Below are 16,148 nucleotides of genomic sequence, written 5' to 3'. Positions count from 1 at the left end.
CATTTACTCTTAGAAGAAAATAATTATTCATTAGATTTTTATCCAACAGGAACTTAAAATATTTCAGGTTTTAGAGTATGTACTATTAGTTGCTTTATTAATCTTTCAGTTATCTTTTATTTTAATTCATCTTGTTTTAGTTTATTAGAATGAATACCTGCTATATTGTAGATACTGTGATAGGCAGAAAAATGAATAAGACACGGTCCCTATCATCAAGGAGCTTATAATTTGGAAAGGAGGGTGGTGGTAACAGACACATAAGAAACTAATTATAATAAAAGGCAGGCTGATATGCTGAATAGAGATTGGAACAATATGCTGTTGGAATCTAAAGGAAAGAGTGATTATTTCTGTCTAGAAGAATCTTGAAGGAGTTGGTGACAGTAAAGCTGAACCCTAAGTGAAAATAAAGCTTTCCATAACCAAGGGCTGGGATGGGGAATATAGTTGAGGCATATTTGAGCAGAGGGTTGGTGTGGAAGATTACATTTTTCTTGGGTAACAGCAGTTAGTCTGATGACTTAGACTTGTGAGCGTAAAGAACAGGGAGCCCTTTGAACAACCCAATATTAAAAATAAGCAACTCTGTTTTGTTTAATCATAATAAGCTGTAGGAAAAAGTTGAGGAAGTTAAAAAAAAAAAGGTAACGTAGGGACACTAAATGAATCCATGTTTTACTTTTAGATTTTCAGAGTGTCACTTCACTTTGTTTGAAGAGCATTCAAGGCTGTTACACATATCCATAGTCAAATGCAAGAATCAATTGTGTGTTTTGAAACTCATATACATGATTTGTCATTTTATATTTTAGATTATACCTTTGTCCTTCCATGAGTTTGAATTGAATGGGGAGAAAAGCAGGAGAGCTCCTGGTATTAGGTATTTTGAAAAGTGTGAAAAGCAGTCTCAAAAGGTCTTATGAAAGGAATGGAGAAAAGAAAGGAATGCTATAAGAAAATGTTTGTTCACATACAGTAGAAAATGTGGATAGACTTATATAACTTGTTGGTTGATTTAGTGTCCAGCGTTAGACAGGGTAAGTCAGAGAAGAGTTATTGATGTTTTCTTTAAAAAAAAAAAAGAAGAAAGAAAGTAAACAATGTTTTGCAGGTATGGAAGATAGCATCATTATTCGGTAAAGAGAGGCAGGAGAAACAGCATGTACAAAGGCTTTCTTTGATAATTCTTCAGTGCCTGTATGATGCAACCAAAAATAGGTATTATAGAGGAACCATTGAGTTGATAAAGGTTGCTTTTCTTTGTTTCTTGAATGTTCTAGCTGTAGAAATACCTTTTATATTCGACTCTGTTGGGAGAAATGTGTATTTAAAAGTGTCACCTTTTTTTTTTCTTTTTTCTTTTTTTTTTTGGGTAAATTCCTAAATGCATTTTAACCTAAAGTTTCAGGAAGAGTCTCTGGTGGATGACTCATTACTTCAAGATGATGATGAAGAAGAAGAGGACAATGAATCTCGTTCTTGGAGAAGATGATTTGACTGATCGTTGATCTGCATATGCTAGAACTCTACCTGTGTTTCATTAGTATTATCTAATGTACTTTTACATATTTGTAAAAACAATTTTTGGTAAATGTGATGGAGATGGATTTCACAAATAGACAAAAGAGAAGAAAACTACCTTCTGATCCTGTATTTTGAAAGATTGATGTTTGCATTTTATTTCAGTAAACAATTGCTAAAGACATACTAGAAACATGCAATGTTTTTTTACATACTTCTACTGAACATTATGGAATTCTTCGGGTTCTTTGTAATTTAATGAGTAGGTCTGAAAACTTATGACCAATACTTGTTATAACTTAGAGGATTTTGTTTTACTCCAAATAAGGAATGAATTTGCATTTAAAATCTTAATGAATGTTTTCAAAAATGAATAGATAACATAGTACTCTAACTAAAATCTCCAAGTATGTATTCATATTATTACATAGTAGTATGCTTAGGCTTTACTATGTATTAGCCTTTTGTTGGACTTGTGTATGTATTTTACCATATGGGTTTCATTGATAATGGTGTATGACTGCTTTGCATATGACTCCCTTCTTATGCATTCAGATGTTTAAAATAAAGTGGAATGGTCTCTTAAAAAGAAAAGAAAAGAAAAGAAAACAATGACAAAAAAAAAAAACAATACAATGTTCCTTGATTCAAAAAAAAAAGAAAAGAAAAGAAAGATAAGAAAAAAAGTTAAAAATAGACCATTCCTGATGGTAATATACCCTTCCCCCCAATTATCACAAAAGGAGCTATAATCACTTACTCTTAATAACCATGGTTACTGGTACCTTTACAATAATGTACAATCCAATGTTTAAAATTTATACCACTTCAGTTTGATCCTATAAATTTTCAACAGATGTTTTAAAATTTAAAAGCAGGCTGATTAGTTTGGAACCAGACTTCAAGTAGAGCTAACATTTGGTGAATAAGAAAACCATCACATTACATTTTGGATGTATGAAAGAAAACTTGACCATTTGAAGATGTATGAATAAAGAAATGTACTATAGATACTGCTTTAGGAAAACACTGTTTGGTAAGTGTTTCAGTCTGATATTTTAAGTGTGCATTTCCTATACTGTATAAAAATCTTTGACATTTGCAACAATATTGTGATTTTTTATGTGGATATCTCTGCCAAGTGAACATGATCACTTAAAAGTTGATTCAGGAAATAAATGCATTCTTTGTAGAATGAGGGGGTGGGAGATGATATATATTTTTAAATTCATTTCGGTTACAAGTGTTAATGCTCCTTCTGAGGTTATAGTGATTATATTAAAAGTCACATTAAAAACAACACTTCCTTTTCATACTATGGTCCTCATAATCACAAACTGTGATTCCACCACCAATAGTCTCCTGCAGTGGAGTGACTAAGTGGATTTTTCCCTCACTTAGGGTTAAAGTTATATATATGTTCTTGATAGTAATACTATTTCATAGGAATGTTTTGACCTGTAATTGGTACATTATGTTTGTATTTAAAATTTCAAATCAAATTTCTTTTGTCAAAACAGTGACTTTACTTGAAAGCTTCTTTACTTAGATCTATGATATATTTTTATGTAGTCTCTTGTATGTTGACTGTGTGCTATTCTGATTTGTTAGGTAAGTTTGTTTTCTTTTCTTTTTAGTAGTCGTGAAAAGTGCCAAATTGGCAGAGGCTCACGTTTCTTCTCTTTACACCAAACAGGTATTATAAAGAAAGAAAATCTTTCAAAGGCCAGTTAAATCTCCATGCTGATTTTTGGCTTCATAATTTGATTAGTAAATTTTTGCCTGATATTTTAAAAATTACTGTAAATCACCTTGTAGTGTAACTGAAATTACCTATAATTAATTTAATTTGCAAATAGGTAATTTTCCTAGTTTCACATTCCCTAGTAACCTAAAATTGAAATGTTTTAAGCTATTCTGCTGTGAATGAATCCAAAGACAAGTATATTTCAATTTGGTCCTGAGGTATGGGGATTAAATATTAGTGACATTCATTAGGCTCACAATTATATTTTCATTAGCGTTAATATGATTTTAATTACAAATATTACTTAGATTTTCATTGCTATTGAACTTTTTAAATTAATGTTTATAGATACTAGTATTCTACAGGTACTTTCATCTGTTCTCATTTAAAACTTAAGATATCCCTTTAAAGTAGTTGTTAATTTCCATTTTACAGATAAGGAAACTTGGGCCAATAGAGATGGAGTGACTTGCCCAAAGTAACAACTAGTCATGGAAGGACTAGGTTTGAATGCACGCATTCTGGTTCCAGCGCCAGCTATGAAGTTTTTTTAAAAACTCTACATTGCTACCTCCTTTTTAATTATTGATAGAACATGAGATTGTGTGAGCAATAAATGTGGTAGTTCTTGCACAGTATTAGTAGACTTCTTGATCATTAGCCAGTTCATACCTTTACCCTCCCTTTTAATACAGCACTTTGTTCATATCTCTGTTACAAGTACTTATGTTGTAATATAATTTATCTGGTTTATATGTCTGTCTTCCCCACTAGATTACAAGCTCCTCTAGGAAGGGGACCATGTCTTATTCATCTTTTTATCTCTAGTGATTATCACAAAGCCTGACTCTTAGTGGGCACTAAGATCGATGTTTGTTGGATGAATTAATGAATGAATGCACATTTGAACCTCCAATAGTGGAGTGATAGTTACCTCCCTTGTTAATTCTTACCAATTTTTCAAAAGTATCTCTTGAAGGTCTTCTCAGTTATTGGGACCATTTTGCTAAACAGTTGCTGCTGTTAAGTATTGCACCACTGGGGTTACAAATGCTGATGGAGGAATACATGTGTAGTTTTAGTGGAACATCCATAACAATTAGTGAACGATTAATATTTTAGGAAATTAAATGTTGTAGTCAGTTTCAGGAGTAAAATAGCCTTTTGGTTTCAGAATTGGCAAAAGCCACCAATCTAGTCCATCCTACTAATTTTTTTTATATCCAAAGAAGACCTAGTGTAGAGTACTGGACAAGGGTTAAGAGATTTAGCTTTTGGTCCCAGCTCTAACTCACTCTGTGACCTTAGAAAAGTCTCTTAACTTATCCAGGGCTGTTTCCTTGTCTGTAAAATGAAAGTGGTTGGACTAGATGATCTCTAAGGTCCCTTTCACACCTATAGCTTTCCTGATGTATACTAGTGTTTAATCTAAAACAATTAAATATATCTATACCAACTCCCCATACATGTTGCTGCTATTGTTTCTATCTTACCAATAGAAACAATTTTGATTTGGTTATCATAATTCATATTACATGTCTTACTACAATTTTGTATGTGGTGTTTTCAAAGCTTGGCTTTGCTGGTACAAATTCCATTCAGCCTATGAAGTACAGATTAATCTCTGTATTCACTAGCACTTCTCCTTTCTACTTACTTTTCCATTCACTTCTGAACTCAAAGTTTAAGACTCTTTGCTATTAAAATATGCTACCTAAAACTTGAAACACATTTTTAATTACAATTCTCATAACAAGCTTTTTGCTTTAGTACAGATCTAGGCTGAGTTGGGAGTGAAAAAAGGATTGAGAATAATGTAGATGGCTACTTACTGGAAAAAATTGAGGGGAAATTATGTGTTAATTGGTTAAAAGATTGAATAGGATTATTTCAAGGGATGGTTGAGGTGTCAATTTACATATTTTATGTCTCTACCTAAGCAGTGTTTTAAATGTTATTGGATGAGGTAACATAATATTTAACCAGTGCCCAAGTGGTTATTGAAATCATGTAGGAATGGGAGAGTATTCCATAGTGCTTGTTTTATTGTAATATGAACAAATGTATCAACTGGTAGTTTACTATGAAGATAAGTCTTCACTTTTTAGCTGTTTATCTATAGAAATATGGCTGAGCTTAATTGAAGGAAATTTCCTGTTATTAGGACTGTTTTGTGAGGATGGTATTTCCAGTCTTATTTTGAACACTAATCATTGGCTCTAAGGGTTACAAAAAGAAAGCAAACAGCTGCATGTTTGGTATGTCAAAATATCAATGGCTATTTTACAGTATTATACAAACTTTATCATCTCTTTTCTTTTTTCCCCCTTACCCATAATGTGAACTAATTACAGAAAATAATTTTTACTTCTTTTAGGATTTATATAAGTATTTGTAAGCTATTGTTTTTTCTCTTACAAAAGTCTTCTAGCCTTTTAAAACAAAAATATCCTGCATGAAATTCTGGTTAAATTAGTTCACTTTTTGGTCTTTCTCAGGGTTTTTCTTATTCTTCTAAGACCCTATAAATTAAAAGCGGAAATTTAATTTAGTATTAAATTATGAGTATAATATTTGTAAGGCAAAAAGAAAATTTCCTTTTCCTAGACCTTAGGAACTACCCTGTTCTTGTTAACTTCTTGAACTGGCTAGTTCCTCTAGGGTATGTATGCAGGCTTTTAGAGAAGAGTAGGTTTTTTTCTCTTTCTGATTATTATATGCCTATTAGATGACAGCAGGTAATCTTCCAAAATAGCTTCCTAAAAGTCCTAAGAAATAATCTTGGAGAACATGCCTGCCATGCTCAGTAATTTCTAATGAAAACATTGCTTAGTTGAAAAATTTCTAATTTGGTAAATAATTTTCTTGCAGTTTATAAGTATGATGTTACTCATTACTTAGTATAATTGAAAATAGTTTTTTTATTTTACTTTTCTGGTATCAATTTATTATACTCACTCCTCCCTAATCCCTCCTTCCTTGTTACTTCATCTATCCACTCACCTCCCCATCACCCAAAATTAGTCTTCCTTTGTGTAGCAAGCACTGTCTCATTTTGATGTGTTCCTTTTTATTTTTGTTGTTAATCATTGTGCTTAGAATAGAATTTTATGACATATATACTGTGACTAGAGAACAAAATGATTATCATGTGGCGTTTAAAGAAATTAGATACACCTTGCAATTACTTTGAAATCTTTGGGAAACTAAAGATAATTCTTTTCCCTTTCATTTTTATATATAAAATCTTTGCATTTGGTCATGATTTTTTCAAATAACTTTGCCTACCCACACCTCTAAAAATTTGCTCTTTGATCTGTTACTACATTTCTTAACCAAAGATTTTTAGATGATACTCATGTTGTAGAGCTGATTTTGGCAGCTTAATGTTTTAAGGAAGCATGATACAGAGAGGTTTTGTTAAAATCATTTTAAGCCAAAATGGATCTTTTATGAAAGCTTTCTACCACTTTTACTTTGATCCTTTCTCAGGTAGACTTTTTTTTGATGTTTAGAAAAATTGGAGATTAATTTATGGTGTGATTCAATTTTTAGATTTACTTACTATTTTCAGTTTTTTTAATAGTCTTCTCTTTTTCCAGCAGAGAGAGATCATCATTGCCTGAATTTAGCTTTGTGACTACAACAGCAAGACCTGTTCCTGTCTGGAGACGACTGTTATCACTATCATTTTGTTTGCCCTTTATCAATTTGAATAGATGTTTACATGCATTATAATTAGCATTTTATCTTTACAGTTCTCTAAGGGTACATCTGAGTCCAGAAGTATATCTGAGTGTGTGCTTTGTTTTACTTTATCCTAAATATTTTTACCCTTACTTTATGACCATTATTTTTTTTATACACCATAAGAAGGTAAAACATCTCTTGGTTTCCTAATAGGACATAAGTTCAGTCTTCGCAAAGTTGAGAATTGTATCTAGGAAACCTGTAAAGCCATGATGCTGTTTTAACATGAACAATTTAGAATGAAGAAAATGATTAAAAAGTTAAGTATGGGTACAGTTTTCATTTGGCGGGGGGAGGTTTAAAAGGGGGCATTCCTGGGGTTAGAATAGTCAAAATAATTTTGAAGAGATGATAAAATACTTTTTTACTCACTCTTGCGAATTTCTTATAAATATGCTTAGTGAAGTTGTTCCCAAGACCACTTACCTGAATAATTTTTTTAAAAAAACTCTTAGCTGTCCAAAACCAACAATGAGAATATTTTTCTTTCTTTTCAAGTATTGCAGGATGACTTGTGGAGTATAAGCATTGAAAAAATATCTATTAAATATCTAATTTACACAATTTTTCCATATTTTCCTCACACTCAAGATATCAGACAATCATAAAAGCAAGGGGAGGTAGTGTTGTGTGTCTAACATTGTTAAAGACTACTATAATTTTCCGGTCTTAAAAGGTGTGTGCCCATATTTATTAATAAGCAGTATGGCTTAAAATTATTTATAAAGTGTGAATGAATTTAATCCTAGGTATTTGTCCAAAGTATCTTTTTTATAATGGGCATTAATTTAAAACCCAGTTTTCAGAAAATCAATTTTCGAGTATTTTGAATTCTTGTGAGGCATTTGAGAAAGTTAGACATTACACTTGGTACAAACTTTATTAGAAAAGTCCAAATGGCACTTGGTTATATTCACCCTTGTTCTTGCTATATTTTCCTTTTTGTGTGTGTGGAAAGTTGACTATTCTGTAAACACTTCTTTCTTGAGTATGCATTGCATTTGTCTTCATGAAAAATAAAAAGAATGAACACATCAGACATAATGTAAATGATCTATTTTGATCCACTGTAGTTGGGAGACAGCATAGTTAATAGTAGGCTTGGTATGAAGGAAAAATACATACTTTGGAAGGTCTTCTAACATAATTATGACCTAGTGTACAAGGCTTTTTAAAAATAGACTTTAGTTTTAATTTATATTTGCAAACTAGCATATAGTTGTAGGGAGTTTGTAAATATTTTCCCAGATTAATTCAGTATTTTTTCAAGGAAAGATTCTCTGCCTGTCCAGTAGTGGTTTACGTGCTGCATTAGAAACCCAAAGAACATTGTCTGTAGGGGCCATATTTGCTGTTAACAGTTTTAGCTGGTTATTGGATGTGGACCACATACTACCACCCTCATTTTTTTTTTTTTTTTATCATCATCCTGGTTTCTCCTTGCCTTTAAATTAAAAACAAAATAAACCAAAACAAAATTGAACATACCACTTGGAATCAGAGTTGAAGTGATTTGATTCTCAAGATCATTGCGCTTTTTAGAAATTGCTGTGAGATCCAGTAGTTCAGTTTCATAGTTAAAATTCCCATATATTGATGAATTAAGGATTTTTATTATTTCATTTTCCTGAGTAGAAATCTCATGGAGCTATGTGTAATTACCTGTGCAAAATCACTTTTGTGTAATTGAATGAAGCAGTTTACCTTTGCATGATTACATTATGGAAGCCTTTTTTTAATATATATATATATCTTTATATTTTTCAATATACTTGGATTTTACACTACTAGCTGCCCTAGTCATGCTATATTTTTTTTTAATAGAGTTTATAAATATTTATGCTCAAATACAGATCAATGGAATATTTTGGTCTTGTTTACAAGATAAATAATACTTTAAAATGATGCAGTCCCAAAGTGTCTTAGGAAAAAGTCATTGGTGCTATAAAATCTTTCAGTATCATTTTTGAACATGTTATTTAGACTTTGCTAGGCTTTAATCTCTGATTGCTTGTGACTTACTTTATTCTAAGAGCAAAATAATAAAAGTGGTTGGTGGTTAGTGAAGAGCCCAGCCCAATAGAAACACCCCACAATTTAAAGATAAGCAGAATGGCGGCGTATTTATTTGTGCCCAGCTTCCCAAAAAGAGAATAGTTTCTTCAGTTTGTCATTGGCTCTTTTAAATAAGAGGAATGGTGTTAACCTGGCTAGAATTTTAAAAAATGATACATTCAGCTTGGCTCAGTTTTCCTGTATTTCAAGTGGAAAACTTTTTCTAGTCCTAAAATACGGTATAGTCCTGCTCTGCTTTAAATTCCCATTTGTCTTTTACTCAGCGCGAGGCAGGGTAATTCTTAAATATTTATAGAACATTTGATGCGTTGAAAGAGCTGTATTATTAACATTGTACAAGTTTTGTTTTAATATGTAGATTGTTTTCTACATCTACAAGACTTCATTCCAGCACCTTAGTGAATGTTCTTGAGATACAATTTTTAAGTATCAACAAAGCATTCATAGATGTTTATTCTTGATTCTCAGAATCCTGAAACTGTTTTGGGTGTGAAAGAACATGTTGTCTGGCACAAGAGTTCCTTTAATAAGTGGTTTAATTTAACTCAATTTCTGTGGATTGTTCAACCTTAAAACACCAAAGGAATCTTTTCTTGTCTGGAGACTGGACTGTTGGAGTTTAATACCTGTGCCCATACGTATCCATTTCACGAATGTGTGTTGGCATGGGGAAAAATTCCCTGCTCTTTGAGTGGAGCAAAAGTAATTGGTTAAGCTGTAGCAGCTTTTTTTGTTTGTTTATTTTTAAAAGTACTTACTAAAACTTGAACTGAAAAGGGTAAAACTTGAACTAGAAAACTACTCTTTTATGCTTAGAATGCTTAGAATGTTTATAGTTTTACATGTTTATGTGAGGTTGTCAACATTTTTATTTACAGTTGAATTATGTTTTGTTTGTTAAATATCCATAATGTTTATTATTTTTATATTTTGAAAAAATTTTAAATAAAATAGTCTTACTTAAAAGAAGTTGTTAACTTTTTAAGAATTGTTCTGTATCTTGTATCAATAGAAAGAAAAATGTGTAGCCCTCAGGCATTACAGTTGAGAATTCTGAAAATGTTTATGTTAAGAAATGGCTTCACATTGCCTTGTCCCCTCTTTGCCCTGCATTCTCACTTTAAATTGTTCTAAGTCACCTTTGGTTCCAATGTGTTACTGGCCTTATGATTCCTTCTCTCACACATACACAAATCCTCTGTACCCTTATTCTCCCTGACTCCTGCCTCTTTACTGCCAGAAGCTTTCTCTTCTGTTTGGGGACCAAAACGTTTCTTCTTATCATGAGTGATAAGAATAAAAGTATTGTTTCGTCGAAGGAGGATTGCCATAGATTCTGAAGTGAAGTTTGGCATAAAGTGCTTACACTGTCAATCTCCGAAACAACTGAAAGGTTTTAGAACTTCCCTCCTTAGTTTTCAGTTTTCATTTGGACATTTCTCCTGACTTAATCTGCTTTCCCAGCATGTAGCATATTCATTTCATACTTTTTTTATCAAATGGTAAAAAAATTTTTTATTGCAGAAATACCTTTTATCATCTATAATCTTGGGTAAGTAAGATTGGTTTCCACTAGTGATACTGCTTCTATGAGAAAATAAAAACATGATCTCCAAGTGCATAAATCTTGATAAAAATCTAGTTAGATCTGGATGTGAAATAGTAGAGGACTCTAGCTCGAAATAGAGAGGACCTTGGTTAATAATGACACACTAAAGTTATTTAAAGGAATTAAGTGTCTTACATATACTGCCAATCCCTGTGGACAATTGGCAGATTACGTTGTGAGCTTTCATTTAACCTAAAAAATATTTTTTGTATAAAGTATATAAATTTGGTCGTTTTAAAAATCACATAAATGTTACTGTAGAAAAGGTAGAAATTCAGAATAAAAAGGGATGGTAGCCTGTCTATAAATGATCACTAGACATTTTAATACATTGCGTACCGCATAGAAATCTCTAAGACATACACCAGGGTCGAATGACCAAAGTACAATGTAACTGCAATGCTTTATGGGTTTGTCCAATTACATAGTTTTTTGTAGATTTACCTGCACGGTTTCCACCAATGAGATCGCTTCATTCGATGTGGACAAGACAGTGTGTTGACATCTAAAGTCCATAACAGATGGCGCGCGAAACAAGAAAACCCATGAGCGGTACACAATGTGTTAAACTAAGGTTATATAATGTATACTATTCTGTAGTCTTTTTCATTTATAGTAACAGATTTATACCATTTTCAAAGCCCCTCCATTTGTAGGTGAATCAATTGAATCAATTCTCATTTGGGGGACTTAGGGCCTTTCCATTTTTTTATTTTAATATAAATGGTGCTGTCTCCCTGAATATCTTTGATTATCCTTTCGAGATATATTCTCAGAACTACTGGGTCAAAGTACACTTGTTTTTAAGATGTGATGCTTTGAATTTAATCTTTTACAAAGCAGGTAAGTATAAACACCTAGATACTTTGATAACATAGCTTTGGAAAACCGCAAATTCAATTTTCTTTGCACATACATGAGTTGGGACTTACTGGATTTATAATCATAATGGGAACCAAGTTATTCATAATGTAGTACTGGTGCAATAGCGACACTATTATTTTTCCACAACATAGTTGCCAAGGTTTTGTTCACTATAGCCAAACTTTTTTCCTGGGAATACAGATTTTTATGGCATTTCATAAATTTTCAAGAACTGTTGTAATAACTTGGCTGTATTGAAATGTGATGTAGATAATCTTTATGAAGTAAAAATGGCAGAATCAGGATGGGAATTACATTTCTTAACACCATATCTGCTCTTAAGAATACACAAAGAGGTGCCAAGTAATTTTTAGCAACAACAAACTCCCTCTTTATCTCAACTCTCCAAACTGCTTTTCTTCAGCAAAATAGATTTTCCCCATGAAGTTAATGAACATTTGTTACTGAAACTCATAAAGCATGAAATATCTATGAAAGAAGAATATAGAAATAGGAAGATAGTGGGTTCCATATATTTTCCTTCTGTGTCATAAATAGAAAATTCAATTCTTGATAATTTTATTGGGAAGAAAAAAACGCAAACATTTTCCTGAGTTATCCATGTAATGGTCATGTTTTAGCTAATATTTAACTCCAGTGTGTGAGAATTTGCAAATGTCATGAAAATTTTCTTAAATTGTCAATATCTGATTCTCTTACAAAATTAGTATTACTGAGGTATGCAAGAATACACTTTATGTTCAGTGATAGTGAGGGTCATGATTCTGATTGAAATAAAGCCCTTAGTGTATTCGTTTGAAGATTTTGAATGATGGAGTTAATGGAAAGACCAACTTCCTAATTCTGATACTAAGGATGAGAAAAGTAGCCTTTTTTAAGTCTCACGTTCTTGAAGCACTGATGTTAAACTGTCATTTATCCCAAAGATCTCATTTAAATAAAAACATTACCAACCTATTTTTTAAAAAAGGGAGTATCTATGGCAAGACTTCATGAACATCCTGTATTTTTTATTACAAGTGTTAGAATTACGTAGATTACATGTAGAGGTTATAGATGCTTGCAGTCTTGGAGTTAGAAATGGATAGCTGTAGAATTTGTACCAAGTTTAATGGAGTATTTTGTGTGTGTGTGTGTGTGTGGTAACAGGTAATATGCCAGTATTTTTTTTTTTTTTTTGGCAAGTCAATATTAACAGAAAATTAAGGAATGGTAAGAAGGAAGCTTTCTTGCACTTGGCAATTACCATGTTGAGTGAGGTAAGAATTTAAATAAAAACCAAACAGGTAACAACAAAAATATTCTTTTTGAGTACTGATAGGATTAGTCATGATAACCCTCGCATGTCATACCTGTAATATAAGATGAAAGTTACATATTAAAATGTAATATAGTCTAACCAACTGTTCTTTAACCCAAAGGAGTAGGATTTTTTAATTTTGTTAACATCTCTGGGGGAAAAGGGGAGAATCTAAATTCAAATCCAAAGAGAATAAAATGGGAGTGCTCACAAAGGAATAGAGCCATCTAAGATGCCAAGGCGAGGAAGAGAAAGATGAATTACAGGTTTAGTCCTGCGTTTGTGCAAGTTCTGATTGAAAGCAGCCTGGAAGCAAGTATGTTTCTGGGGTTTCCCCCCTTCAATTGATAAGTTTTATCAGGCATCAAAAGACATGAAAATCTCATAGAAATGCTTGCAGTCAAGAGCATATTGATTTGGGGTAGCTCCTGAGCTCCTCATGGGAAGCACTCAAGGTAGGGATGATGATAGCAACCTGAGTGGCAAGGTACTCCTTCCGCCCCTAAAGAGCACCCATTTATCTGCCACAAGAGCACGGCAGCATAGTTTATATTATCACATGCAGCCATGAGCCACACTGTTAGACCTAATATGCAGGTTGATTGTTTCAGGATAATTTGCTGAGTGTATACCTGTGAACCTACTCGTGACTTCACTTGCCCAGTTGGACTTGGGATTTTTCCAAATGTGAACAATTAGGCCCCCCTATATGTATTTCTAGCTGTGGCTTTCCACAAACCATAAACATACAAAAATCAATTGCATTTCTATATACTGGCATGGAACACTTGGAGACTGAATAAAGTACAAAGCCAATTATAAGCATTGACAGAAAAGATGACATACTTGGGTGTAAATCTAACAATCCATGTCCAGAACTTGTATGCTGAAAACTACAAAGTGCTAATAAAGAAGACCTAAATAATTGGAGAGAGACTTAATGTGCTGGAAAATCCTATGTAGTGTGTGTGTGTGTGTGTGTGTGTGTGTGTCAAAATCACAAACCTTTTTTTGTACATACAAGATTACCCTAAAATTTATGTGGAAAGGCAAAAGGACTAGAATAAAGCCAATTTTGAAAAAAGACAAAAGTGGAAAAAAGTCTATCCAATTTCAAGGCATTTTATAGCTGCAGTAATCAAAAGTTTGGTTTTTTTTTTTTTTTTTTAAGATTCTTATTTTTTAGAGAAGGGAAGGGAGGGAGAAAGGGAGAGAAACATCAATGTGTGATTACATCTCACATGCCTTCTACTGGGGACCTGGCCTGCAACCCAGACATGTGCCCTACACTGGGAATTGAACAGGCGACTGATTCGCAGGCAGGCATTCAGTCCACTGAGTGACACCAGCTAGGGCAAAACTTGATAAAAGGATCTTGAGATGGACAGACACACAGATCAACAGAACACAGATCTCGTAAAAAGACCCACACACATACGCCCAACTGATTTTTGATAAAGTGCAAGAGCAACTGAATGGAGGAAATACAGCCTTTTCAACAAATAATTCTGGAAAATTGGGCATTATATATTAAAAAAAGAAAAGACCTCACTGATGCCTCACACCTTAACAACAATGAACTCAAAATGGATTGTGGACAAATACAGGACTGTAAAACTTTTAGGGGAAAAAAAATACAGATCTAAGACTAGGCAAGAAGTTGTTAGATTTGACACCAAAAACATGATTTGCAAAAGCATGATAAATTAGACTTTGTTGAAACTTAAATCTATTGCTCCGTGAAAGAATCTGTTAGAGGATGAAAAGCTAAGACACAAAGTGGGAGAAAATAATGGCAAACCACACCAACATGGATCAGCACTAGTATCTAGAATATATACATAAATCAAAGCTCAACAATGAAAAAGCAAGCAATCCATGGGCAAAAGACAAAGAGGCATTTCACCAAAGATAATATTTAGGTGGCAAAGGAGCACGTGGAAGATATTCAACATCCTTCACCACTGGAGAAGTGGAAATTAAAATTGCAATGAGGTATCACAAAATTCCTATCAGAATGGCCAAAGAAAAAATAGTGACACCAAATACTGGCAAGGGTGCAGAAAAAGGATCACTCATACATTGTTAGCGGGAGAGTTTCTCTGGACAGCTGTGGTAGTTGTATAGCCATCCTGGAAAACAATGTGGTAATTTCTTAAATAGCTAAATATGCAAATATCCTATGAACCTGCAATTACATTCCTGGGCATTTGAATTATTTTCACACAAATACTTGTACACAAATGTTCATAAAAGCTTTACTCAAAATCATAAAAAAACAAATAACCCACATGTCTTTCAGTAGATGAATGGTTAAACTGATATATCCATTCCATGAAATACTAGCAGTAAAAACAACACAACTACTAATACATGCCACCCTCGATGAATTTCAGAGATTACAGTAAGTGAAAATATCCAATCCTAAAAGGCAACTGTGAGTCCATTTATATAACACTCTTGGAACAACAAAATTATGAAGGTGAGAGATTCCTTGTTACCAAGGGTTCTGGAGGAGGTGGGGTGGGAGAGAAGCCAGTGCGACTGAAAGGGCAGCGGGGAATTCCCGTGGTGTGGGAAATGTGTCTCGGCTATCAACGGCAGTGAGCTGGTTGTAATGATGTACTAGTTTTGCAAGGTATTACCCTTGTGGAAATTTGGTAAAGGGTACATGGAATCTTTCTCTTCTTACAATTACATGTGAATTTAAATTATTTCAAAATACAAAGTTTAAGTAATGGCAGAGTAGCATCTGTCTAGTTCCATCCAGTCTTAGGAAATGTCTTTGGAAAGATACCTGCTCGCCAAAGAGAATGAGTTCTTGAGAGTGAGTATTTGAGGTATAGAAAAGGAGTCAATTGAGTTTGCATCCTGAGGATTTCTGGAAGTCCTGCAGACTTATTTCTTCCACTGGTTACACTACAACCAGTGCTACGTACATGGCAACTGTCATTCTTTCCATCAGCATTGCTGCCTGTAAAGGACTCTTCTCACCGAGAAATGGCAGAGTTCACCTGCCTATGAAAAGGTGGGTGCGGATGAAAACAACTGATGTTTACCTTGCTCTTCCTGCCCTTTATCACAGTTTAGGAGGGTGGAAATCATCCAACAGAGGAATGAAGTATTGAATAAAAGCAAAATTATAAATTAAATGCTCTGAAGGAGCAATTCATTTCTAAGGATGATATAAACCCTATAATGTCAAGAAAGGCTCCCCATGAAAAGTGATCTTCAGCTGAGATCTGAAAAGCTGAGCA

At 33.3% G+C, this 16,148-nt stretch overlaps 1 protein-coding gene across 4 annotated transcripts in view; it reads left to right on the top strand.

Moving 5' to 3' along the window:
* RBM26 (RNA binding motif protein 26) overlaps positions 1-9,943 on the top strand; it is an 85,982-nt gene extending 76,039 nt beyond the window's left edge. For 3 of the 4 annotated variants that reach the window (XR_008530245.1, XR_008530244.1, XR_008530243.1), the window contains exons 21-23: positions 1,406-2,560; positions 3,162-3,220; positions 6,874-9,943. Coding sequence is in view for 1 of the 4 variants with exons in the window: in XM_054586465.1 (XP_054442440.1) it covers positions 1,406-1,495 (90 nt within the window). In the remaining 3 variants the exon portion in view is untranslated. Of the gene's footprint in view, positions 1-1,405; positions 2,786-3,161; positions 3,221-6,873 lie in introns of those variants that run through there. The other variant, XM_054586465.1, reaches the window with a different exon arrangement.
* The last annotated feature ends 6,205 nt before the right edge of the window (positions 9,944-16,148 follow it).

This window comes from Pteronotus mesoamericanus, unplaced genomic scaffold, assembly GCF_021234165.1.
Source record: "Pteronotus mesoamericanus isolate MK-2021 breed Mesoamerican mustached bat unplaced genomic scaffold, CSHL_Meso_final contig_94, whole genome shotgun sequence".
Taxonomy (NCBI): domain Eukaryota; kingdom Metazoa; phylum Chordata; class Mammalia; order Chiroptera; family Mormoopidae; genus Pteronotus; species Pteronotus mesoamericanus.
Note: the sequence above shows the minus strand (reverse complement) of the source record. Positions and strands in the feature narration are given on the sequence as shown.